Here is a 26691-nt window from a genome sequence, read left to right on the forward strand (position 1 = left end):
GTCTAGGAACCAGCACACATGAGACAGGGGGCAGAGGAACTGGTTTATGTCAGGGGGAAGCTATTGATTTTGACCTTACAGTCTCAGAGGGGGTTTCCAGGAAGCAACCTCTGTTCTGGCCTGGGTCTAGGTCGAGGGTCCAGCAGTGGTCATGTCACAGAGTAGTCTCTCCTTTCCAGGTGGAAGTAGCAGAATTCAACACACAGACATTGGATGGTAAAGGACATTGAAGTGTTAACTCAGGGGTTGGGTACCATCCTCTGGGTTATGATGGTCTAGAATTTTGAACAAGAAAGTGACAGGTCAGAAAGATCAGATTTGGATGGAAGTGAACAGTGACTAGAATCAGGGATCCCTAAACCTGGGAGCTTATTTCAATGGTCTTGGCCAGAGATGCCAAGGACTTAAATTACAGCAGTGCAGGGGATGAAGGATGGAGACTGGGCATGAGGGATATTTAGGAGATAGATCTTTCAGAACTGATTATAGATGTTTGGGGACTTGCTGACTAATGGTGCCTCCTCTGCCTGGTACCCCCATTCCATCTAGCAGTCGCTTCTTAGTTCCATGTCCATGGACTGTGCACTTAAGTTCTGTGCCTTCTCCATTTACTTACTATTACTATTCTTAATATTCCCCTATCTATTTTTGTACCTACAAATTATGTTTCTTAATCCCTGTACATTTCCCCCATTTTTCTCCCAGCTGACAACCCTCCAAATGATCTCCATATCTGTGATTCTGTTCTTGTTCTGCTTGTTTGCTTAGTTTGTTTTTTTAGATTCAGCTGTTGATAGTTGTGAATTTGTTGCCATTTTACTGTTCATAGTTTTGAACAACTTCTTTTTCTTAAATAAATCTCTTTAACATTTCATGTAATAATGGTTTGGTGGTGATGAACTCCTTTAGCTTTACCTTGTCTGGGAAGTACTTTATCTGCCCTTCCATCCTGAATGATAGCTTTGCTGGATAGAGTCATCTAGGTTGTAGCTCCTTGCCTTTCATCACTTTGAATACTTCTTGCCAGTCCCTTCTAGCCTGCAAAGTTTCTTTTGAGACATCAGCCGACAGTCGTACAGGAATTCCTTTGTAGGTAACTCTCCGCTTTTCTCTTGCTTCTTTTAAGATTCTCTCTTTATCTTTAACCTTTGGCATTCTAATTATGATGTGTCTTGGTGTGGTCCTCTTTGGGTCCAACTTGTTCGGGGTTGTCTGTGCTTCCTGGACTTGTATGTCTATTTCCTTCACCAAATTAGGGAAGTTTCATTATTTTTTCAAATAAGTTTTCAACTTCTTGCTCCTCTTCTGGAATCCCTATGATTTGGATGTTGATATGTTTAGAGATGTCCCAGAGGCTTCTTATAGTATTCTCCTTTTTTTAAAAAAAAATTTTTTTTCTTCTTGCTGCTCTGGTTGAATGCTTATTTCTTCCTTATGTCCAAAGTCACTGATTTAAATCCTGGCTTCCTACCGTCCACAGTTGGTTCCTGTAGAGCTTTCTTTATTTCACTTAGTGTAGCCTTCATTTTTTCCTAGGTGTTTTTTATGTTGTTGCCATGGTCATTGAGTTCTTTGAGCATCCTGATAACCAGTGTTTTGAACTTTGTATCTGATAGCTTGCTTATCTCCATTTCATTTAGTTCCTTTTCTGGAGTTTTGTTCTGTTCTTTCATTTGGGCCATATGTCTTGGTCTTCTCATTTTGGCAGCTTCCCTGTGTTTGTTTCTGTGTATTGGGTAGTTGCTTTTACTCCCTGTCTTAGTGGCATGGCCTATTGTGGAATAGGCACCTGTTCACATTGTGTGGAGTGGAGTCTTAGGTGGAGTCTTAATTGCCACTTAGGTAAGGGCAGGGCGACCCACTTCACTGCTTTGTGGCTCTGTGTTGGGGGAGGGCTCGGAGAGAGGACACTGCCACTGCCTGGCTTCTGGAGGTTTGCCTGGAGCTTGCCTTGTGTGACTGGCACGCCTTCAGCTGTTGCCCTGGTGCTGAGTTCCAGAGGTGGTGTCTCTGTGTATGTTTTTAAGTCCTTGTAGGCCCTTTAAAGGGAGTCTTCTGAAAATAAGGCAGTTTCTTCCACTGCCCTGATTCCCACTGGTTTTTACAGCCAGAAGTTATGGGGATTTGTCTTCCTGGTGCGGTCTGCTATGCAGACCCCCTCCCCCACCCCCGCCCAGCCCTGTCAAATGAACAGGCTCAACTTGGTTCTTTCTGAGGAACTCTTCTGCATGTAGCAGTAGTTTCTTTCTTTTTTTCTTTCTCCAGGGCTGTGTTTCTGGAACTGGGGCCTCAGATGCTTCAGGAAATTACTCTTCCTAAACCACCCACTATGTTGTGCTTACCACCGGCATTCATGCTCTGCCTCATCTCACTGGTCTCACCATTGCTCTGCATGTGCCCAGGCTACAGCACACCGGACCTGTTAATGCCCATTGCACACACCGTGGTTCTTCTCTCTGCCTGGGATCCTGCTCCCTCCAAAATTGGAGGTGGGGGTCTCTTCTACCCCCTGTCATTTCTGCACAAGTCCTATGCATGCCTTGGGACCCTTAGCACACACCACTCTCCTTAAGAAGCTCTCCTCACGCCCACACATATTGCTGCGAGTCCCCTTAGATTGAGTGCTACGTCCCACAGCACTCGGCATTGTAGACTTGCAGGGGTGGTTGGCTAATTGTCTCATGAATGTTAATTCTTCTCTCTGTGGACAGGGTTCGTATTTCCTACCATCATGTGTACTTTTAATTTATCCTCCTCGACACCCAGTAGAGAGTTGGGTATTCAGCAGGAGCTTAATACGCAAATGTTGACTTAACTCCATGTCCCCTTTGCAAGTATTTTCTTTTAAGTAACACAGAACAGTGATTAAATTCATCTGCCTTGGAATTGTTGGATCTCTGGTACCCTGGGAATTTGGAGTGACTTCATCTGTTTCCACAGGAATGCTTGGGGTCATTCTTTCTTTGTTTTGACTATAATATGCTATGTTTATCTCTTCAGGCAAGTCTCTGCCAAATACATTTTTATTTGTATTAGTACAGGTTGCAAAACACATTCTCCACACTTGCCGAGTTACGTGAAACTTTAGGGTTTGGATCCACTTAAGTGCATGGGATTTTGGCACACATCTTGCTTCTGACATGGTCAGGGGTGGGGTGGGGGAAGGCAGGGAGAAGTTTCCAGAGTTTGAAATTAGGTCAGTCCCTCCACGAAGAACATATTTTCTTTTGTTTCCTCAAGTGGCATGTTGTTTAACTGACGCATTCCCGTAGTCAAAAGTCCGTGGTGTCACCCAAGCCTGATTTCCTGAGACGAATGGTCAGTTCAGTTCAAGTTCTTCACTAACTCAATTAGCCATTTATTTATTTATTTATATATATATATACCTGCTATGTGCCAGCTATAGCTGTAGGCTGTGGGGATTCAACAGTGAGTTACTGAGAAGTCACAGGAGATGAGGAGATGAGCGAGGTGTGTGACTGTGACGGAGGAGGGTGGTAGTGGACAGGGGAGAGAGTAAGACAAGTGCCTGACTCCAGGGCAACATGTAAGTTAACTCTGAGAAAAAGGAGACAGTGCCCATGATTATCCTGGGGTAAAATGAAGAACATCTTTATGGAGGGAGTGCTGTTTTGATGAGTTAATAAATGAGTGCTGATCATTATTTTCTCTTCGCCTTAAACTCGTTCTTTTATGCTCTGCTTTCTGATGCTGGCCCTGGGACTCTGCAGACCTCTTCTCCTTTGCCAGCCAGAAGCCTGGGAAAATAGGAAGGTGTGTTCCTCTCCGTGTTCACTTCCTGTTCCTGTCAGCATCGCGCAGCAAATGTCTTCACCCTGGCAGCCATGATGGCACCATCACTGGTTCCTGTGGATAGTGGTTCCGGCACCTGAGGACCGATGTCTCCGTGCTGCCTTGGAGAGACCAGCCCCAGCCAGCTGGCACCCTCCTCAGAGGTGCCAGCTCTGCACGTTCTCTCCAGGCTTGTCAGGCTCAACAGTCCCTGTTTCTCTGCTTTGTCTCTTCAGGTCTGGTGGTGGTAGCTCCTTCTGTTGTCACTGTCTCTGACATTCTGGGTTTTCTTTTTGCCTTTTTGGAGTCTTTACTATTTCACCAACAATATTTATTTATTTATTTATTTGTTTGTTTGTTTGTTTTTATTTTTATTTTATTTATTTATTTATCTTTAGAGGGGAAGGAGAGAGGGAGAGAAACATCAATGTATGGTTGCCTTTCATGCATCCCCTGCTGAGAACTGACCTGCAGGGAACTGGCTTGCAACCCAGGCATGTGCCCTGACTGGGAATTGAACCGCGATCCTCTGGTTCGCAGGCCCGCGCTCAATCCACTGAGCTACACCAGCCAGGGCCAATATTTATTTATTTATTTATTTATTTATTTATTTATTTACTTGCTTACTTACTTACTTACTTACTTCATAAAATCAATAAAACATTCTTTACTTCTTAAAATCAAGCAGGAAAACAAAATAAAACAATTACCCACTTTGTTTGGTAGTTCAAGTTCATTTTTGTACTCAGTATTTTATGTTAAGTCATCATTAATAGATGTTATGGCTTCCATAAAGTTAAATTATTATAATTGCATAATTATATATCATACATCATATTATTAATGTATTATTATATAATTATGTGTTGTAATAGTTATAATTATCATCATTGTTATAATCATTTTATTACTCTTGATGTTGTAAATATCACAACTTATCCAGTAGGACCTGCTTTAACCTGGCTTTTTTTTTTCATTTAAAAAATATATTTTATTGATTATGCCATTACAGTAGTTCTATTCCCCCCTTCATTCCCCTGCACACCCCTCCCCCACCATTCCCCCCTTTAGTTTATGACCACGTGTCTCAAGTTCTTTAGATTCTATATTTCCCATACTATTCTTGCCCTCCCCCCTATCTATTTTCTACCTACTGTCTATGCTGCTTATTTTCTGTACCTTCTCCCCCCTTCTCCTCCCATTCCCCTGTTGCTAACCCTCCATGTGATCTTCATTTCTATGGTTCTGCTCCTGATCTAGCTGTCCTTTTGTTTTAGGTGTGGTTCTTAATAACTGTGAGTTTGCTGTCCTTTCACTGTTCATCTTTTTTATCTTATTTTTCTTAGGTACCTAAGTCCCTTTAACATTTCATATAATAAGGGCTTGGTGATGATGAACTTCTTGAATTTGATCTTATCTGAGAAGCACTTTATCTCTCCTTCCATTCTAAATGAAAGCTTTGCTGGATAGATCAATCTTGGTTGTAGGTCTTTGGATTTCATGACTTGGAATACTTCTTTCCAGCCCCTTCTTGCCTGTAAGGTCTCTTTTGAGAAATCTGCTGACAGTCTGATGGGCACTCCTTTGTAGATGACTGTCCCCTTATCTCTTGCTGCTTCTAGGATTCTCTCCTTCATTTTAATCTTGGTTAATGTAATGATGATGTGCCTTGGTGTGTTCCTTCTTGGGTCCAACTTCTTTGGGACTCTCTGAGCTTCCTGGATTTCCTGGAAGTCTGTTTCCTTTGCCAGATTGGGGAAGTTCTCCTTTATTATTTGTTCAAATAAGTTTTCCACTGATGGCTGTTCCTCTTCCCCTTCTGGTACCCCTATAATTCGGATGTTGGAACGTTTAAAGATGTCCTGAAGGTTCCTAAGCCTCTCTTCATTTTTTTGAATTCTTGTGTCTTCATCCTTTTCTGTTTGGTCATTTTTTTCCTCTTTCTGGTCCACTCCTTTGATTTGAGTCCCAGTTTCCTTTCCATGACTATTGGTTTCCTGTGTATTTCCATTCATTTTAATTAGTTTACCTTCCATATGTTCCTCTAATTTGTGACTAAAATCAACCAGTTCTGTGAGCATCCTGATCACCAGTGTTTTCAACTGTGCATCTGAAAGACTGGCTATTTCTTCCTCGCTTAGATTTATCGGCTCTGGGGCTCTGAGTTGTTCTTGAGCCATGTTTTGATCTGTTCATGCCTGTTACGTATGAGGAGCGGAGCCTTAGTTGTTCACCAGGGTGGGGCTACCTGGGTTGCTGGTTTGCGATGCTGTATGTGGGGGGGGGGTTCAGAGAGGGACAGTGGCGGTCCCCCCTGCTGCTTTCTGACGCTGGGGCCTGTGAGGTCCGTCTTGCTGCTAGCTCCTTCACCGGTTGATCTGCGTGCTAATGTGTGACTGCAATCAGCCCTTGGTGGGTCCACCGCCTTGCGCCCTCAGTGGGTCTGCCTGCTTCTCCACACCTGGGATCCACCCATGGCTGTTGGCACACCTGGGTCGCGCGCCTGGGTTGGTCGGGTGGATCTTTCCTGCCCTACCCCGCTCTGCTGCTGGCTCTGCCTCTCTTACTGGTTTGGGTGAAGGATTCATTGTTGTCAGACTTCTGTGTAGTTCAATTTTATGTGGTTTGGCTGCATTTTTGTTGCTAAAACTTTGTTGTTTTTAAACCTAGTTGTGCTAGAAGGCGCAGTGCTTCCACCTACGCCTCCATCTTGGCAGAAGTCCTCACCAACAATTTTTAATGATAAATTTTCTGTGTTAAAATAACTAGGGAGTTGGCACCAGAAATGCTCCATGGAAATGACACTCAAAAATTATATTTGGGCATTGGGTTTGGTCTTGTCTTTGAACTTGAACATAATGCTGAACTTTCTGACAGCAGTGAATCAGGATGCAGTAATCCACCACATAGTAACCATGTTATCACCCGTGTTTGATTGTGAGGAAGTACCTACTGAAGCAGGTGTCTCGGGGGACCCCATGGCTAGGGCACTTACTTGTGTGACAACAGTCATGACCAGTGGGAAGGAAGGCTACTTCTGAGCATGCTGAGGCTCTTACAGAAGAAAAGGACAGGCTCAGATCTTTAGACTCCCAGTACAATTTGCAGTCAGAGAGCCAGAGAACTCATGTGGTGGACCTATAGGAATCTCTTAATTTCTTACAGCTTCAGAGATAACCTTGCTGATAATCAGAGCAAATTTTATTTTTGCAGGTTTTAGAATTATAGCATAAGCTGTACCCCCAGCCTCATCAACCTTTCAATGAAACTGAGAATCTTGAGCTTTTGGGCCACTCCAAGCCTCTCTTACAGTGGAAGCGGCCCACCTTCCATGTCTGAGGGTGTGAAAGATTCTGCAATAACCTCACTGGAGGCTCTTGCTTTGCAAAACAATGGCTGCTGTTCTCCAGGTTGACCCCAGACCACCCGTTGTGGCCATTAGACTCATAAGCAGACTTAGACCTCAGCCTGCTCCAGGGGCACAAGTGCAAAGTCTGACTCAGGAGGAAAGAGTAAGATGGGTGTGAAAGATGCTTGGATCCCAAGCAGGAAGATGACGACACATATAGACAGGAAGATGGGCTTATTCAGGGAGCAAACTGTGAATCATAGGATTACTCTGGAACGTGGTTACGGGTAGGAGTGGAAAAGTAGGTTAAGCCATATCGGGAGGCACCTTGCATGTGATTTAATGGGGAAAGAAGCAGCAGCGAAGGATTTTGAGCAGAGTGATGGGTTTAGAGGCTCGCTTCAGGAGGGTGGTCTGGTGTATAGTCAGGGGCCTGTTTTAATAGGAAGTAGTGGTAGCTGGGTCTGGCTGGTTGGCAGTGGGAATGAAAAGGTAGAGAGAGGAATGCAAATGATGAGGCTGCTTAGAAGATACTTTGGCAGTTTCTCACTGAAATGTACTACAAATGCACAAAGGTTTGGGGCTGATAAACTTTGGGCATGTAGCTATTGTGGCTGTTTAAAACGGCGTAGTTGGGGTTCAGATTGGGTTGGGGTTGGTAACCATTGCACATTTCCTGGGTCTAAAGCTGGAGGACTAGACCAGATTATGTTTTAGGTACTTTATTTATTTTCTAATATTCTGTGGCATATTTTCTTTTTTATTAACGTGTGTATTTATCTATTGACTTTACCCCCAACAGGATGTTACCTTCTTAAGGGCAGGGACAATTTTTGTCCAATTCGCTGTTCAATCCCCAAAGCCTAGAATAGACCCTAGCAAACAAGCACCCAGTAAGTTTGGTGAAAAGCGTGAATTCTCTTTGTTCCTTACTTTTATCCCATGGTGTTTGTTCTCCCCTTTCTCAATAGGGTGTTACCCTCTAGGTTCATCCATGTTATCTGCCATGTAACAAATGGCAAGAGATCATTCTTTTTTATGGCTGAGCGATATTGTACATGTATACACACACACACACACACACACACATATATATATATATAATTGTCTTTGTCTATTTATCTATTTACGGACACTTAGATTTATTCCATATCTTGGCAATTCTCAATAATGCTGCAATGAACATATGGGTACATACATCTTTTAAAATTAGTGTCTTTGTTTTCTTTGCATAGATGCCCAGACTGGAATTGCTGGATCATATGGTAGCTGTATTTTTAATTTCTACGGAACCTCCATACTGTTTTCTATAGTGGCTACACCAATTTGCAATCCCATTTACAGTGCAGGAGGGTTCCCTTTTCTCAACATCCTTGCCAATGTTGTTAGTTTTTGTCTATTTTGATAATAGTCAATCTGACAGGTGTGTGGTGTTATCTTATTGTGGCTTTGATTTGCATTTCCCTGATGATTAGTGATGTTGAACACATTTTCACATGACTGTTGGCCATCTGTACATCCTCTTTGGAAAAAATGTCTGTTCAGGTAGTGACCAAGAGCCCTGGGTGTGATGTTTCTGAGCTTAGATGTACTTCTCTCCCCTCCCTAAGTGCTATGATGGTTCACCCAATCTCTCTGACACTCCGATGCCCTCAGGATATCACACCTTTTACAGAAACCTCAAAATCTGTATCAGGTTCATTGTATTCAGTGCTATGTTTGTGGGGTTTTTTTTTGAAGGGGTGTTATGTTTCATTTTATAGAAATCTAGGTGCATTAGTTTCCTATTGCCGCTCTAGTGAATTACTGTACACTTAGTGGCTTAAAACAACACACTTACACTGACTCGGTTCTGGAGGTCAGAGGTCCAAAATCGGTTTCAAAGGGCTGCAGTCAAGGTGTTGGCAGTGTTACAGTACAGAGCCAAGGGCGCGTACCATATACGACTACTGAAAGGACCCTTCACTAGGTTCATTATACCTGCGGCCAAAGGAAAGACATCTCTCAATGCCAGAGATTTGTGAAAAGGAAAGGAATTATTTATTTAAAAGCTACCCAGACTTAGAGTAGTGACCCAATGTCTTCATTAAAATACTGAAGTCCTTTAGGATGCCCACAGACGTTCACAGTCCTTCCTTCTCCCTCTGCCCAGTCTCTGGTACCGTATCTCAGGGAAAGAAGTAGAAATCTGTGATTTGGGCTCCTGGCACCATCAGTTGTGTCGCTGCCATGATCTCCAGTTAATCCAAAGCCATGTGGCACCTTCTCATGGCCCACCAGCAGGAGGCCTTTCATCCCTTTTCTTCCAGGCAAAGTCTCTCCTGTTTCCTAAGCCACATGGCAAAAGGGAGCACCCCAAAGCCATGGGGTCCCTACTCTGCCAAAGCTGTATGGTTCTCTCCTTTTGTATGGCTGCCGCACCTGGGTTTCAGTTCCTGCGCCAATCTTTCTCTGCAGCCCCATTTCCGACTCCTCCTATAATCAGTTATAACTGCCAGCATTCCAGTATTCTTCCAGCTTTACTGGGCTGCCATGGTAAGTCTGGGCAGTTGTGGCCTCATGGTGTGAAGCCAATCTTCTCTAAGCTCTCACGCAGTTGCTGTAACCAAGGGGAGCTTCTCCTAGTTTCATCTTGGGTGGAAGTTACTCTCATCCCCCTGGCTCAAAGCATGGCCACAGCTATTTAACATATCTAAGAAACCAGGTAAAAGTTACAGATATGTTAAATGACTATGCCAGAGGTTAGCTGCAAAGCTGTTGCTGTACAACACAGCTCCCGACGGCCCTGCTCCATGTGTCCCATCCCCCAGCTCAGCCTTGCTGGGGGGTGAGGACATCCTATATATATTTTTCTATATTTCCTGGACACCTTGAATTCTGGGCCCCATTACAAATCCCTATTTGTGTCCCCCTCTTGACTGCACCCTGTTACAGCAATACCATGCTCACTCTGCTAGCTCTTGCAGGGAATCTGTTTTCCTGCCTGTTTCAGCTCCTAGAGCTGCCTTTCTTGGCTCCCGAGCCCTGGCTCCTTCTTCAAAGCCAGCATGGTAACATCTTCAGGAGGCTTTTTTTCTCTGACTTCCCACTCTCCTTGTAGAGAGGCCCTTGTGATCACATTGGGCCCAGCCAGGTAATCCGGGCAATCTCCCCATCTCAGGGTTCTCAATGGAATTGCATCTGTGAGCTTGCTTTGCCCATGTCAGGTGACAGATTCACAGATTCTGGGGAGCAGGAATTGGATATCTTCCAGGAGGTTACTGTTCAGCATCCAGCTAAGTTTAGAAGATGAGAAAGGAAATTTGCCCTGATTTTGAAAAGTCAGTTCTGGGACATCAGGATAATGTGAAATAATATGAATTAAGGGGTAAATTAAAATCATCCATTCTCTCATTATTTTTAATACTCAGTAATGCTCATCAATATCTGAAAGTGTTTATTAAAGTAGGAGGGCAATATGTTCTGTTAGTGTTTTGTTCATTTGGCAGTCTTCACTGAGCACATATTAGGTGCCAGGTACTGTGAGTTCCAGAGCACACAACCAAGTGTAAGGTACAACATATACTTTCCAGAAACTTCAGTCTTGTGGGGCAGACAGAGGAGTAAATGAGGAATTACACTACAGCCTGATAAATGCAACGAAAAGAACACAGAGTGTTAAGGGGAAAAAACCCACAGGAGCCACACCCACCTCCTTGCTGGAAGGGGCCTGGAGAAGGCGCCTCAGGTCTGTCCATTGAGTTCGATGAGAGCAGCAGCACCAGGGTTTGACTGTCAGCAGAGGGGGAGACCGTTCTGTGGTCTCTGCAAAGCTGCTGCCTCCACATCTGGTGGGGGAGCTTGAGGTCCACAAGGCAGGCAGCGGGGCTGGGAAGGGAGGCTGGGTGTCAAGGGGAGAGCAAGGGCAAGGTGGAACCCACAAGCTTGGGGTTGTCAGTCTCTTCCTGCTTCCAGTGTTGATGATGTGGATGATGTGGATGTCACCCAGGAGACTGGTGTCTTTGTCAGCAGAACTAAACCCACCTGGTCCAGAAGTCAGAGAAGCTGATGGGGGGACCTGAGGGAAGGTGGGGGGCTGCTGCCCTACCCCAGTGCAGCAGCCTGCAGAGCAGTGAGAACATGTATGCACTCTAAGTTGGCCCATGACAGAGTCACAGCACCCGCATCGACAGAGGAAAGAGGCTGCGCTCTTCTCCCTGGGAGAGGTGCCCTGTGGCTGAAGCAGCATGTGCGCATGCTTGGGGGTGTGGGGGGGGGGTGCAGGAGTGGGAGGAGAGTGAAACCCTTTCATCAGCAGCATTCGTGTGTCAGCTTTCTTACAGACCAGAGCAGCGTGTGACACTGGGTCCCGATGGCAATGGGAAGGCGCTGGGATTGACTGTCCAGTTTTCACTTCAAAAAACTTAAAGCCATCGGCACAGCAGCACAGGGTCCCCCTCGGGTCTCGGCTGTCCCCATTCTTTTTTAAAATAATTTTTTAATTTTAAAGTTATAGTTGACATATAATATTAGTTTCAGGTGTACAACCCAGTGACTAGACATTTATGTACTGTATGAGTGATCTCCCTTATACATCTAATGCTCATCTTACCCCCTTGTATCTGCAACAGGCTCTCCGGTGAGCAGCCCCCCCCCCCCACTCTCCTTGCCTCATTGTTTCCACCTGGCATACATTTCCCTGTGCCCTGTTCCCCCCGGCCCCCCTGCAAGTTCTGTTTTGTCCTTTGTGAATACTTCCTCATGGCAACATTCATCCCAGTGAGACGGACAGAAAGAACCAAACCCAGCATCCCTAGAGGCCAGCAACATTGTCTTTGTTCCCCACATGTTCCCCTACCTAGCACAGTGTCTAGCTTACTGATTCAAGTAAGTCCCAAGAGCTTCTCATCAAACACTTTGCTTATATGATTTTCGATGTTATTATTGGGTTTGATGAATTAAGGTGTCTGATCACCGTTAGATGTAGAGAGACAGCAGATTTCTGTATTTGAAGACAGTTACAGAGGAACAGATAAATGGCCCCGAGCATCTGTAGAGGAAAAGGAAAATCATTGCTCTTCTGAGTGGTGCCTTGGTGAATGTCTCATTCTTTCATGAAATTTCCATCGTTCTCATGCATTCCTGGTTTCTTTCATCTCCGTGGGGCTTTTTTCCACGTCGTTGGGTGAGCTATAATTATACAGAGGCTTCAGTTTCTTGATGTAGATAAAGTTAAACAGTCTTCGGGAGGTTTGTTTAATAACCGAGGAGGTCATTTTATGGGCCACATCCTTTAAAAGTTTGTGGGTGACACTTGCCAAGGCCCTGGTCTCTGAGTCTTCATCGTCCAGCACTGTGTCGATGCCTGCAATGCAAGGCACCCTTAACAAGCACACACTGATGTCTCGCTCCCTCCTTCTCTCTCTCCCTCTGTTCCCCTCACTCTAAAAATAAATAAAGTCTTAAAAAAAGAAATAGAGTAAAAGAGGTGCACTTTTAGAAAAAAGAGGAAAAGGAGCAGGAGGAAGAAAGAAGAAAAGGGTTTTGAGAGACAGAGAATTTAGCAGGCAGTCAATAAATATGTATTGAATAAACTAGTGAATACAAGAATGAAAAAAGAAGGAAGCTAATGATGTGTTAGTGTAGGTGCATTAGTTGTAACAAATATACCATGTGGTTGGGGATGTTGATAATGGGGGGCTGCACATGGGTGGGGGCAGGAAGTATGTGAGAAATCTCTGTGCATTCCACTCAATTTTGCTGAAACTCTAAAACTATTCTACCTTTCATGTTTGTTACTCTAATCCTTGTGGGAAATTAGAGGCTGAGAGAGAGATGCCCAAGATCCAACATTTGGATGGAATAAACTATGCTCTTCTTTAAGTCCCTCTGGTGCATGTGGACATTGCTCCCTCCTAAAACTCAAGTTCTCTGAGGGCAGGGACTTTGTTTTGTTTGCCGCTATATCCCCAGTAGCTAGACTAGCACTGGAAAAAATATCTGTTGGATGAATGAGTGAGTTCTCAACTCTCTGTGGTGTTCCTAAGAGAGGGTAAGGAGAAGCGAGAGAGAGAGAAAGAATAAAAAGGAAAAGAGGATGCCCCTTAACCCAGTTCTCCCACTGATTCTCCCCTAACCCCACCCTTCTCCCACCCCCCAGCACCCATATTGTTATAGAACTCATTCAAGTAGAACCACACATAGTAAATATACTTAGACCTGTGCATAATTTCACCCTACCTTCCATACTTACCCTCAAGTATGACCTCAATGTCATCTCTGAGCAGTAAATGGCCACCCAGCGTTGTCAAGTATCCTGTGCACAAAATAATTCCCCACAACACATTAGGAAGATACTTTCTCTGGTGTTCCCTTGCTACCCTCCTTGCCTTCTTCAAAGTGAAGCATCTCTAGATGACCCTTGTGTCCTCTTTGAGCGCTCTCACATACTTATGCACTTAATAAAACTACTGAAAAGTATACATGTTTATAACCATGCACAAGTCAACGAATGAACACAGGTGAACACTTCTGCGACCGCCCAGGTCACTAAACAGGATGTGACTAGCATCCCGGAGATCTTCCTCATGCTCCTTCCCGGTTGGCTCCTCTGTCCTTCAGAGCACGTTCTTTTGTGTCTGCCTTCTCTGGCTGACCATTTCATTTTGCTAGCATTTCTCAACCTTGTACTCCTTTGTCCCTTCCTGGTTATCCACAATATATGCGTATATTTTTTCTTCTGCTGGTTGCATTGCATTTTTGTGTGTGTGTGTGTGTGTGGGGTGGTTATATGTCTTTTCTGACACCTGCCCCCATCCTTTGAAAGCTTATTCTTCATGTGCGCCTACTACCCATTATGTATGGACTGTGCACTTGTCTCTAAACTTTAGATCTTTATTTCAAAGAGGTTTTGATTCAAGGATATTTTTATCCATGATTTTCATCTGCTCTGTAGAAACACTATAAAATTTATTTTTCTCTTCTCCTTTCTCCCTAGAAATACCTCTTTAGAAAGATAATGTCATTTCTTTGTTTTTAAATAGAGTACTTATTTTTGGATCTTGCAATAGTTTTATACAGAGGATGGCTTGTGGAAAGTACCAGGGTAGAATTCAGAGTAGCAGGACACTTCTGGTTTGAAATCAAGTCTTGCGACATGGGGTTCTCTGTGTGTGTGTGTATATGTGTGTCCCTCTATCTTCTCCTGTTAGCATAGGGCATGAGTGCTAGTGCTGATGGTAATTTCGATTGCCTTCCAGTCCGACAGCCTGGATGCCTCTTCTCTACAAGAACTGACTGTGCATCTCGTCAATGCTCGTCCCTGCTAGGGGCTAATAAACAAGGTCAAGTGAAAATCCCATTACCAAGTTGGGAACTTACTTCCTGTCATTCCAAATAAAGGATTATCAATTTTGACCTTCATGATGAGAATCTAGTGGGAAAAAAACTGGTCATGTTCATCCACGTTTGAAAACTTGATTTAGTTGTCTTCTCTTAGAATCTTCCTTCACTACTCTGAACCCTATGTTTAAATAAAATTTTTTTCTTTACTTTACCAGATTCAATAGCTCTTTATCATCTGTTATAGTTGTGGCTACAGATGCCCCAATTTTGCTGAAGGTGATGTTTGGATTTTTAGATATTACTTCATTCTTATTCTTTGGGTAGTGATTTTTAAGCAGTGAAAGGGGGTAATGAGCAGTGGCATGCTATCGTGTTAGATCCTGAAACCATCCTTGTTAAATATGCTTCATATAATAATTTAATCACACAGCTATACTCGCTGCATGGTATAAAATAGAACTTCATTCTGATCACACGTAGTGACCTCTATTCATCATAGATGTCACCATGGATGGGTGCTGTCCATCATCCACAAAAATGATTTACATGTTTTTTTTAAGGAATACTTCTCTCTGTACCTCTTAAGGCATGCCAGGCAGTGCGAATTGAATTGTATTTACCTATGAGAATCACTGACGCCCTCCTCAGGTACACTTTGGAGTTCCTCAGGAACCTCAACGCGTCAGAGAGCAGCTCCACAGTGTAGCTCCCGTGAGACGTAAACTGCGGATAGAAAGCGGGGGAAAACACTCCGTTATTGAAAAAGTACATTTGCCCCCTTTCAGCCAGGCGTCCAGAGAAAAGAACTTGGTTGCTTATACCAAATGAGGTCCAGTTTAAAACTTGAGGTCTCTGTGCATGAACTTGACTGTTCTGTTTGCCAGTGTTCTTCTGTTTGTGATAGGATTCCCAACCCAGCCTGGTCTTCCCACCTCTGGTTAGTGTTTTTCCACCTGTCACTGCAGTTCGTGCTGGGGTTCAGAGGGCCCACCCATTAGGCAGTGACCAGATAATCACGAATTTTGTTCGTCAAATGCTGTTTCTACCTTCCTATCCATCCAGAGCTCCATGGAGGTGGGTAGGAGGGAGGTCAGCTAGAGGGTCATGTCGAGGCCCAGGACGGGGAAAATGAGCATTTTCTCCGGTTTCAAGCCCTAGCTGTTACGATCCCTGCTCCCACCACCCTTCCCATGGTTCAGGAGGTCCTTTAATGTTTGTTTGATAACGTTTGGTAGGAAACCCTAAAGGGCCACTTACAAGGTTATTGCAGATGCTGAGGACAACCAGCTCAAAACTGTAGCATTGGTCCAGGAGCAGACGCGACGCTGACCAGCGCAACTCTGAGGCGCAGATTGCCAATGTATGTTTACATGCCTGTGAAGCAGGAAACAGTCAGTGAGGGTGTCTTTGTCTGGTGTCACATAAAACATGGCGCGTCTCTGCCAAACTAAGAAAAGCAAGATGGCAGTACTTACTGTGGTGACTCTTGTCTCTGTATCCTCCAGAAACAGGATCAGAGGCACCAGGGCCCTGAACACCGCATCGTTCAGCATCCACCAGTACTGACTCATGTCCCTGACCAGTTCGCCAAAGTGTCGGATGGCCATGCTCCGAATACCTCCATCGCTCTGGAATTTGTGCACAGAAAAGCCTCAGTTGAGGATAATTCTAGGGCTTCTGTTTTTTTTTTAATTTAATATTTTAAAAAGATTTTACTGAGCCCTAGCTGGTGTAGCTCAGTGGATTGAGCGTTGGCCTGCGAACCAAAGGATTGTGGTTCAATTCCCAGTCAGGGCACATGCCTGGGTTGCAGGCCAGTTCCCAGCAGGGGACGCACGAGAGGCAACCATACATTGATATTCTCTCCCTCTTTCCTTCCCTTCCCCTCTAAAAGATAAATAAATAAAATATAAAATTTATTTATTTATTTATTTATTTATTTATTTATTTATTTATTTATTTATTTATTTTTAGAGAGAAGGGAAAGGAGAGAGAAAGACAGGGAGAGGAACATCAGTGTGTGGTTACCGCTTGCGCGCCCCTCCTATTGGAGGCCTGGCCCTCTACCCAGGCACGTGCCCTCACTGGAAATTGAACCAGAGACCCGTTGCTGTGTAGGCCGGTACTCAATCCACTGAGCCACACCAGCCAGGGCAAGGGCTTCTTTCTTCAAACAGTGTGACATATATGTTTATATACATTTATATGTGTATACATACTACATAGGTATCTATTACATATACATACATACATAAGAAATTATGTTATTTTTAGAAAAGCTTCCCCTGGGGTCTAAGTAGTCAGCTCTTGGTTTGATTTTAAACAAGATTGGCTTACCAAAATTCAGATTGCATAAAAAAAAAATCCCCTGTGAACAGTAAGTTTCTTAAATTTAGGAAGGCAGTCTTTAATAATGTCTTAAAAACAGAAGTCTATTTAACTTGGAGGTGATGTCTATAAAGGACTCAGAATAACGGAGCAATAGTCAGATGCTGGAGGCCCGCGCCAAGCCGCAATGAACACCAGTGGGAACTCGGGGCACCAACACAGAGCCAGGCTCCCAGGGCCTGCACAGGCCAGCTGTGGATAGGTGATCAGATCACAAAGATTCCAGAACAGAAAACCTGCAGGTCAGGGGAAGAGGTCAATTTGTGAAGAATACAACACTACCTTCCAGCTTTTAAGAAATGTTTATGATTTCATTTTATATCTCTTCCTTTCTGTTCTCAGAAACTGATCAGCTATGTTCCCAATGAAAGACAAATGGCTAATGTGGTTTCATATGTTCCTTCCGAGGGGTCACTAATGGGTATCAAAGTCTAAACTTGCAAGAGCTGTGATTAAATCATATGTCACATGGGCTGGACAGGGATGCAGTAGAATACAGTGAGTGACCTTAAAGGAGCACAGGGAGAGGATGGAGACGGAGACAGGAGAGAGCCCTGGCGTTCCTCAGAGAGGACACCCAGGTCCTGCAGACTGTTGCCAGGTGGGTTGTAGGGCTCAGTGCTCCCAGCTCTGCTGCCATTTCCTTCACAAATCAGATGTTTGTGAACAGTTCCTCAGTGTACAAATATCAACCACACTCTGTTTGAGGGCGAAACTTAACACACCTGCTGGTTGCATTCATCCGTGGGTCACCTGTTTGCGTCCCTGGACTACAGGAAGGCATGCTGACCATGGAAAGGCAGTGTGTATAGACCAGTGGGAAGAGCTCTGGGGAGCTCGTGTACCCATTGAAATGCCAGTTTTGTCTCCCGTAGGTTGAATGAGCTTGATCACGGTGGGGTTTTTTTTTTTTTTTTTTACTTTTAATATGGAAAGGCACAGTACCATAGGTTCATTGATATCCTGATATTTTTCAAATTCTCTGCCTTCAAGGAATGGCTTAGGGTAAATTGATACCTGACAACTTTCCATTCTCTTTAATTTTCCTTCTTTTTTGGCTTGATAATTTATTTAGTTTTTCTTTCAAGTGATTTCACTTTGAAAATAATATTTTACATAGTCATTTTAACTACTTATTAGCTGTGTGAACTTGGCTAGAAGTTCACTTTTCTTTGCCTCAGTTTCCTTGTATGTAACCTGGATAATAGTAACAGAGTTTGTTTAGAGATTATGTGAGATAATACATGTAAATTCCTTAGAATAATAGCTGGTACATAGTAAATTCTCAATACATTTTAGCCACTATTATTATCATTTTTGTCCTTGTAAAAATAATTTTTGCCACTAAATCTTTTATTTCTGGAGTTTAATAATATTGTGCTCTTTTTCACTGGAATTGAGTAATGAAGAACTTACAAATTTTTGCAAGGTAATTTTCTATGAAATAATTCTCTGGTTCACAAATAACTCATTACAATGATAAAAATCTTTAAAAAATAGATTGCCCATGGCATACCAAACTATTCTTGTTTATTAAAATAAATTACTATCATCCAACTTGCTTGGAACACATTTACTATACAAAATGAGAATTTTTAAAACACGCAAGTTTCTGATGAGATACTTTTTAATTAAAAGTTTTATATGATGATAACAAACCCATGTGGGGCGTTACACATCATCTCTAGTCCCCACAAGACCCCGGCTGCCCTCTGTATTTTACAGGTGAGAGACTGAAACACCTGCTTAAGACTCCACAGCAAACAAGAGACAGAACAGGATTTGAACTCAGGAAGTCTAGACTCAGGGTTAACCAGTATATGACCACTGAGATACAATTTCTCTTTCATCCAAGGACAGAAGCTGTTCTTCGATTCTGCTTTCTTATGGGGAGACTTTTCCTGGTTCTCACAGTACTTCCTGACTAATGTTACCTCAAAAAGAAATGGTGGCTCTGCACAAAATGACTGTCTTCTGGTCACTTATTCAGAGCTGGAGCTTCAGCTCACCCATCACACCTACTGATCCCATCTGCCCAGCTGTGCCACTCACATGGTCCATCAGTGGACAGTAGCTGGAAGCAATTTGGGTGCACAGAGAGGAGTAGGTCACCTTGTCCAGTTTGTTTAAGAGTCTCCGAAGGGTGAGCAGGGCCCGGATGATAATAGTCTGGTCTTTGGAGAGGAAGGCATCCAGGATGGATAATAATAAGCTGCAGACATTTCCTACCTGGATATGAAAGGAGGGAAATGGTGGGATTTGGGAACGAGAAGGAGACTTGTGCGAGCATTTGGCTCACACACTTCTGACTCGGGTGGCACGCGGAGGTGTGCTGGAGTTGGCTCGCGGGGGGCGCTGGCGGGGATTTGGCAGGCTGACTTTTAGATAAAAGTTGCTACTAAAAAGTTAAATTTTGTAAATTTAGAAATAAATAAAAACAATAGCTATGCCCTGCCTGGTGTGGCTCAGTGGACTGAGTGCCAGCTTGTGAACCAAAGGGTTGCTGGTTCGATTCCCTGTCTAGAGCACATGGCTGGGTTGCAGGCCAGGTCCCCAGTGGGGGGTGCTCAAGAGGCTCACACATTGATGTTTCTCTCCCTCTATTTCTTCTTCCTTCCCTTCCCCTCTCTAAAAATAAATAAATAAAATCTTTTATTAAAAAAACAATAGCTATAAATACTCGAAATGTATCACTTCCTGTTTACTACATTTTCTCTATACTTCCTTGAGGTTATTTATGTGCATTATGTCTGCATGGTGAGCTGAAGTGGACTTATTCCCACCTCCATCTTTACTGATGTCCCTAAGACAGCTTGAAGTCAGCCGTGGCGGGAGTATTCACACCCAGGAAACTGGTCTGATTTCTGGTGAGGCGACTGTGATGTGTGCTAGCACACTGCTGGCAGCACGCACTCTGAACTAGGGGATGGCAGTCACCTCTCTGGAAGTGCGAGCTGCTCAGGTACTGAGCCGGGTCATGGGGATAAGCTGCAGACCAGAGACAAACAGAATTTAAGGCAAGACAAAACAAGAATGAGATATTGGAGGAGGAAAAGAAGGACTAGACAGAAAGGTAAAAGAAATAAATACTATTTGCTAAAATAATAGCCAGAGACCACTCATATCTGGCAGGAAAGTTGAGTCTTTACCGCAGACAGTATGTGCAACCTCAGTCCAGTAATTCTGCCTTTCTGTCTTATATAACCTTGACCCAGAATGTCCCTTCAGTGCTTAATACACTGGGAAGAGTGCTAGACAAGGCAATAAGTAACTTTCCACTTACGAAAAGAATGTACATTGACTTGCATGATTTATTTGAAGCAAATAGACCATGGCTCATTTCATTCTAAATGCAAAATAGGTGCCCCCTGCCTAGCTTTCAGTTGTCAGAAATTAGGCTTAATAGAGAAACAAGGATTTGTTATTAACATATTAAATAATAATGATTGATAGGACAGCTAACTCTCAGTGCTGTACCAAGTACTTTGAAATGTACAAGGGAATTATGGAACATAGAAGTGCACTTAGGTTCAGCCCTCCTGGAAGGTAAGACAGAGCAATGTGACGTGGCAGGAACCAATGTAAGACAGAGGTTCTGAGGTTTAACCTGTGTTAGAACCCCTGGGAGGACTTTTGAAAACACAGCCCCACCCCAGGATTCCTGATTCCACAGGCCTGAAGTAGAGCCTGACAATTTGCATTTCTTACCAGTTTCCGGGAGATACTGGTGCAGCTGGTTCAGAATTGTGTGTGGAGCAGCACTGTTGTGAAATGTTACGTAAGTGAGCGCCCAGAGCTGGTGCGGCTCTGGGAGGGATGAGGCTGCTAGAGATCCAAGCAGTCGGTGGAATTTGATTTGAACTGATCTTTGAACAAGGAGAGAAATGCGACAATGTATGGGTGAGGGAGGAGAGTGTTGTGAGTGGAAGGAGAAGCCGGCACGAGTGCTCAGGGATGGTATTAACATGCGTGCACGTGTGTGTTGGAGGGGAAACCAACTTATGTGTGTGGTTGGACTGTAAGAAGGGTGTGCATGTAGGGCGATGCTGATAAATTATGCATGCCACGCATGATTGTCTGGGAAAAATATAATTAGGTGATAAAGTGACAGAACTGACTTAACACATTCCTTCCGGTCAACCCCAACCCCTTGTTGATAAAACCTCAGCAAGGATGTTGAGCAACATCAAGTCTGAGACTGTGATGTGGGCGGTGATGGCAGACACAGGCCACACGGCCACGCACCTGGTTGATGACGGGCGCCATGCTGGCGATCTTCTGCAGGCTCAGTTTGCTCACTGTGGGGTTAGAGTCGCTGATCCAGTTCCTGAAGAGAGCCAGAAATTCTTCTGGGAATGGGTCCTTGAAGAATTTATTCAGAAGCTGAAAGAAAACAGCTAATATGTTTTCAGAATAAAGGCTAGTGCGCAGTCTCTGCTAGAGGCATCAAAATGAAGATATTGTCAGTGAGACTGGAACTCAGGTCCCACTACAGCTCCCAGCACTTCAGCATGTTCCCATATGTGTCCTGTGTGCATGTTAGCACACAGCAAATGGTACAGACACATTTTTCTTTTACGATTAGTCGCTGATCTGTGGGGCGATACTGTGGAACCATGTGAGTATCGTGTTCTTCAGCAGCTTTTCACTTAATGGTTTTAAAACTATTAATGATTTTTCTTCATTCATTTATTACATTGGGACTTGCAAAATGGTGGGTGTTTTTCTTCTTCTAGCCTTCTTTCTACATTTACTGGCTGGCATCCCTCTCTCTTCCAGCTTTCCAAATTTAAGTAGTAACAAGGATCCATGCACTAAATTTTTTCAACATATTACAATTATTTGATGTTACTAGTTCTTTTGATGCTCAAATTTGGCCAGTAGGAGCCCCTGCAAGCCAACATGTGTGTCCTTTTGACATGGCCCATCTGCCTTCTTGCACTTCTTTGCTTGTAGAAAAGTTAGATATCCCAGGCTCATCTTAGGTTTCCCTTGCCCCTGTAATTACTCATTTCTTTATGGGGACACGTTTCATTTTAGTGAAGAATGCTATTGAGAAACTATGAGAAAAGGGTGCTAGAGTGTACTCATTGTTATCGGCATATCATGTCTTCTGGGCCCTTACTTAAACGAGGAGATACTTTTTTTTTTAGTCATAAGTTCACTTTGACAGTGTTGATATATTCAATTCAAATATAATGTAATACAGTTTATATGAATTTCTTGTAGTTTTATATTGCCTCATCTTTCTCTTACCTGGACAACCCTGGTGCCTAATAACATTCATATATGTAGATACTGGCTTTCTGCTTTGTAATTCATGCCTCAGTTTTAAAATTATGATCTCAACGCACAATATTAATAAGACTCCTGAGTAAAAGTGAGTATTTTAAAAAAGATTTTTGTCTTTAAAAAGTATCTCGCTAAGGATGCATAGTCAAAGCACTGGGTTCCTCAGTTAACTTGATATACTTAAAAAATCTGCATTGAGAAGGAGAAAAAGAGAGAGAGAATAACATAATTTATTGGGAAAAACACTAAGATTATAATAGTACTAAGTGGGCAGAGGAGAGATCAGAGTATTCACCAAATGGCACTTCAGTGAGGGACAAGGTGAGGGCACATGGTTCAGGAAAATAAACATAATGACTTAGAGAGGGGAACAATATTATTCTCATTTTCCACACTTTAGGGTCATACAGCTAGAAAACTCAAGAGAATCAACTAAAGTATTGTTAGAATTTATATAAGAGCACAGGAAGCTAGCTGAATTCAAGATAATAGCTTAATTTTCCTGAACATTCAGAAACCATAAACTTGAACATCTGAATGTAAAGGCCACACTCACAGTAACCATCTGAAATATCAGCTACTTAGTAATTTTAAAATTAATATGTAAAATGTATATGGAAATGACAAAATATTGAGTAAAAAATAAAAATGAAAATATAAACATATCAAATAGTCCTAAGAAGCTCATAACATTAATGTAACTAAAGTAGAAATTTCAGCAAAAGCTTTTTTCCCTTTAAACTTGGCAAAGTTCTTTTAAACTGTAACTAGAAGAACAAATATATAGGAAGAACAAAAGAAATTTTGAAAAGAAGAGTTGGCTACTTCTGGCCAAGATAGAGGCATAGGTAGACACACTGTACCTCCTCGCACAATCAAAAGAAGGACAACAACGATTTAAAAACAAAAAACCAGAACTGACAGAAAATCAAACTGTATGGAAGTCTGACAAGCAAGGAGTTAAAAAAGATACATTCATCCAGACCAGACAGGTAGGAAGGGGCAGCCAGTGTGGAGAGGGCTTGCAGCAAAGCGGTGGCTGGCGGACCTGGGTGTGCAGGGTGGCAGCTGGTGGACCCAGCGAGGCGGCAGATTGTGGAGTGGGGCGCAGCACGCAAGGCGGCTGGCAATCCCGGCGGTCCCACATTCGTACGCATACAAACCAGGTGAAACTGGGGAGTGAGACAGACCGCTCAACTCAGGGTCCCAGGAAGGGGAAATAAAGCCTCAAAACACCAACTGAAAACACCCGTGGGGGTTAAGGTGCTGGGAGAAGCTCCCAGACTCACAGGAGAGTTCATTGAGACACCTGCAGGGTCCTAGGACATGCACAAACCCACCCACATGGGAATCAGCACCAGAAGGGCCCAGTTTGCTTGTGGGAAGTGGGAGAAGTGACTGAAATCTGGCAGAGAGTGGAGTAAATGCCATTGTTCCCTCTCAGACACCTTCCCCACATACAGCATCACAACCCAGCAATTGGGTAGCCCTTCCCTGGTGAACCCCTAAGACTCCGCCCCTCACTACATAACAGGTGCATCAAGACATAAAAAAATGGCCCAAACAAAAGAACAGATCAAAGCTCCACAGCAAATATAACTAAGCGCTGAAGAGATAGCCAACCTATCAGATGCACAGTTCAAAGCACTGGTGATCAGGATACTCACAGAATTGGTTGAATTTGGTCACAAATTAGATGAAAAAATGAAGGCTATGATTAGTGAAATAAAGGAAAATGTATAGGGAACCAATAATGATGGGAAGGAAATGACTCAAATCAATGGAGTGGACCAGAAGGAAGAAAGAAATAACCAAAAAGAAAAGAATGAAGAGCCTGGCTGGTACAGCTTAGTGGATTGAGTGCAGGCCTGCGAACCAGAGGGTTGCAGGTTCGATTGGCAGTCAGGGCACATGCCTGGGTTGCAGGCCAGGTCCCCAGTGGGGGCCATGTGAAAGGCAACCACACATCGATGTTTCTCTCCCCCTCTGTCTCCCTCCCTTCCCCTCTCTAAAAATAAATAAAAATTTTAAAAGAAAAGAATGAAGAAACAAGAATTCAAAAAAATGAGGGGAGGCTTAGGAACCTCTAGGACATCTTTAAGTATTCCAACATCTGAATTATAGGGGTGCCAGAAGGAGAAGAGGAAGAGCAATAAGTAGAAAAGTTATTTGAACAAATAATAAAGGAGAACTTCCCCAATCTGGCAAGGGAAATAGATTTCCAAGAAGTCCAGGAAGTTCAGAGAGTTTCAAAGAAGTTGGACCCAAGGAGGAACACATTGAGGCACATCATAATTACAATACCCAAGATTAAAATGAAGGAGAGAATCCTAGAAGCAACAAGAGAAAAGGAGACAGTCACCTACAAAGGAGTTCCCATCAGACTGTCAGCTGATTTCTCAGAAGAGACCTTACGGGCAAGAAGGGGCTGGAAAGAAGTATTCCAAGTCATGAAAGGCAAGGACCTACATCCAAGATTGCTCTATCCAGCAAAGCTTTCATTTAGAATGGAAGGGCAGATAAAGTGCTTCTCAGATGAGGTCAAGTTAAAGGAGTTCATCATCACCAAGCCCTTATTATATGAAATGTTAAAGGGACTTATTTAAGAAAAAGAAGATCAAAAACATGTACAGTAAAATGACAGCAAACTCACAATTATTAACAACCATATCTAAAACAAAAATAAAAACAAACTAAGCAAACAACTAAAACAGGAACAGAACCACAGAAATGGAGATCACATGGAGGGTTATCAACAGGTGAGTGGGAGGAGGAGATAGGGGGAAAAGGTACAGAGAATAAGTAGCATAGACGGTAGGTAGAAAATAGATGGGGGGAAGGTAAGAATAGTATGAGAAATGTAGAAGCCAAATAATTTATATGTATGACACATGGACATGAACTAAGAAGGGAATGTGGGTGGGAGGGGGTGTGCGGGGTAGAGGGGAGTAAAGGGGAGAAAATGGGACAACTGTAATAGCATAATCAATAAAATATACTTAAAAAAAGAAAAGAGAAAAGAGTTGAGGAGAAGTTACTTTGCTAGATATTCAAAGTTACTTGCAAATGGCCATATTTCAACAGTGTGGTGCTTCCCACAAGAATGAAATTAAATGGAACTTCACAATTAACCTGAGACAGACCCTAGTATGTGGGTATGTGTATGAAGTTAATAATAAAATTAATAAAGATAGTATCACCAGTGAGTAGTGAACTTTATGCTTATCAATTAAACAATACTTGCTTAGATAATTATTTAGTAAAAACTAAAGTTAGATCAAAAAGGATTTCCTCAAATTGCTTGACTCTAGTATGGCATTACAACAGATGATGTAATATTCATATACAAAGTAATGGAATTCTAGTCTTTATTTCACCCAGTTATTTGGCCCATCCCTTCTTTTTTTCTCCCAGACAGCCCGAAGTATCATTTAGATCCCAGATGCTACGTACTGTCTTTAGTAAACTTGATTATCCCACGATATACTTTAACAAGCGTGCAGAGATATATGAAGTGGTATTTCAAAAGTAACTGGGGCGATAAAAGCCAATTCTGAAAGGCTGAGGGTTCAACTGTCCGTAACCCAGCTCTGTTTCCACCCTACCCTTGAACCTCAGCTGCCTGTTGTTGTTTTAACTCGTGGTGGAATAAACATTCAGAGAGGAAGGTACAAGGTCAGTGTCAGGTACGTTTGCATAAGAAAAGGGAGTGAGAGCTCCGCAGTTCACAGACTCCTATTAAAACTCACTTCAGTGAGGAAGATGACTGTGATCACGCTGTCCTCTGATCTCCTAGGGCCTTCCACTGAGAGCTTGTACAGGTAATGCAGGGTCTCTGGAAACTGTGGAAAGTTATGTTCAGCAAGGGTCCTGGAAAGGAGGAGAAGGCGCTGAATTAGCAGAGGAGATGAGAACGCTTTCACTGTCGGCAAATTCTAATGGCAGTAAAGAGGGAATTATTATCCTTACATTTTGTACCACCCAGATACCAGGAAAGAAATTCTCTAATATTCCTTAATCCAAGGTAAACGGCAGCCCCAGTATACATTCTACACAGGCTGGGCCGAAGTATTTGGGGGGGGGAACCCCCAAATGGAATTTATTTATAAAAATTGTGTATTCTTACACATTTAAACTTCAGTCACCTTCAAAGTACTGTCCATTTGATGCAATACACCGATCGAGATGATTTTTCCACTGCTTAGAACAGTTTTTGGACTTGACAATTTTGATGACTTTTCATGTTTTACCTCTTCCACGTGGGCAAAATGTTTCCCTTTAAGGACTTTCTCATCAAGGAAACAAGAAAAAGTCACTCGGGGAGAGCCTGGGTGGATAGGGAGAGTGGGGTATGGGGGTTAGGCTGTTTTTGGTCAAAACTGATGAGCACTCAGCATGGTGTGGTCAGCTGTGCTCTTAAATCACCCATCATGAAATGGGCAAATGCATTGAAAGAGCCTTCAAAGAAATTTCACTGAAGCCAAGTGCAGCCTTTCATAGCAACATCAACTGGTTCACTGATGGGTTCCTAGAACACTCACCTAGTG

General features: G+C 43.1%; 1 protein-coding gene across 1 annotated transcript in view; it reads right to left on the bottom strand.

Moving 5' to 3' along the window:
- Positions 1-11866: 11866 nt before the first annotated feature.
- Positions 11867-26691, bottom strand: part of MROH9 (maestro heat like repeat family member 9) — a 47142-nt gene continuing 32317 nt past the window's right edge. Inside the window, exons 14-21 of the mRNA XM_053659352.1 lie at positions 25894-26014; positions 21098-21235; positions 18905-19081; positions 15940-16092; positions 15722-15838; positions 15085-15187; positions 13374-13436; positions 11867-12485 (exon numbers count right to left, since the gene is read on the bottom strand). Of these exons, the coding sequence (XP_053515327.1) occupies positions 12253-12485; positions 13374-13436; positions 15085-15187; positions 15722-15838; positions 15940-16092; positions 18905-19081; positions 21098-21235; positions 25894-26014 (1105 nt within the window). The 3' untranslated portion in view covers positions 11867-12252. The remainder of the gene's footprint in view (positions 12486-13373; positions 13437-15084; positions 15188-15721; positions 15839-15939; positions 16093-18904; positions 19082-21097; positions 21236-25893; positions 26015-26691) is intronic.

Source organism: Artibeus jamaicensis, unplaced genomic scaffold (assembly GCF_021234435.1).
Source record: "Artibeus jamaicensis isolate MK-2021 breed Jamaican fruit bat unplaced genomic scaffold, CSHL_Jam_final scaffold_625, whole genome shotgun sequence".
NCBI classification, from domain to species: Eukaryota; Metazoa; Chordata; class Mammalia; order Chiroptera; family Phyllostomidae; genus Artibeus; species Artibeus jamaicensis.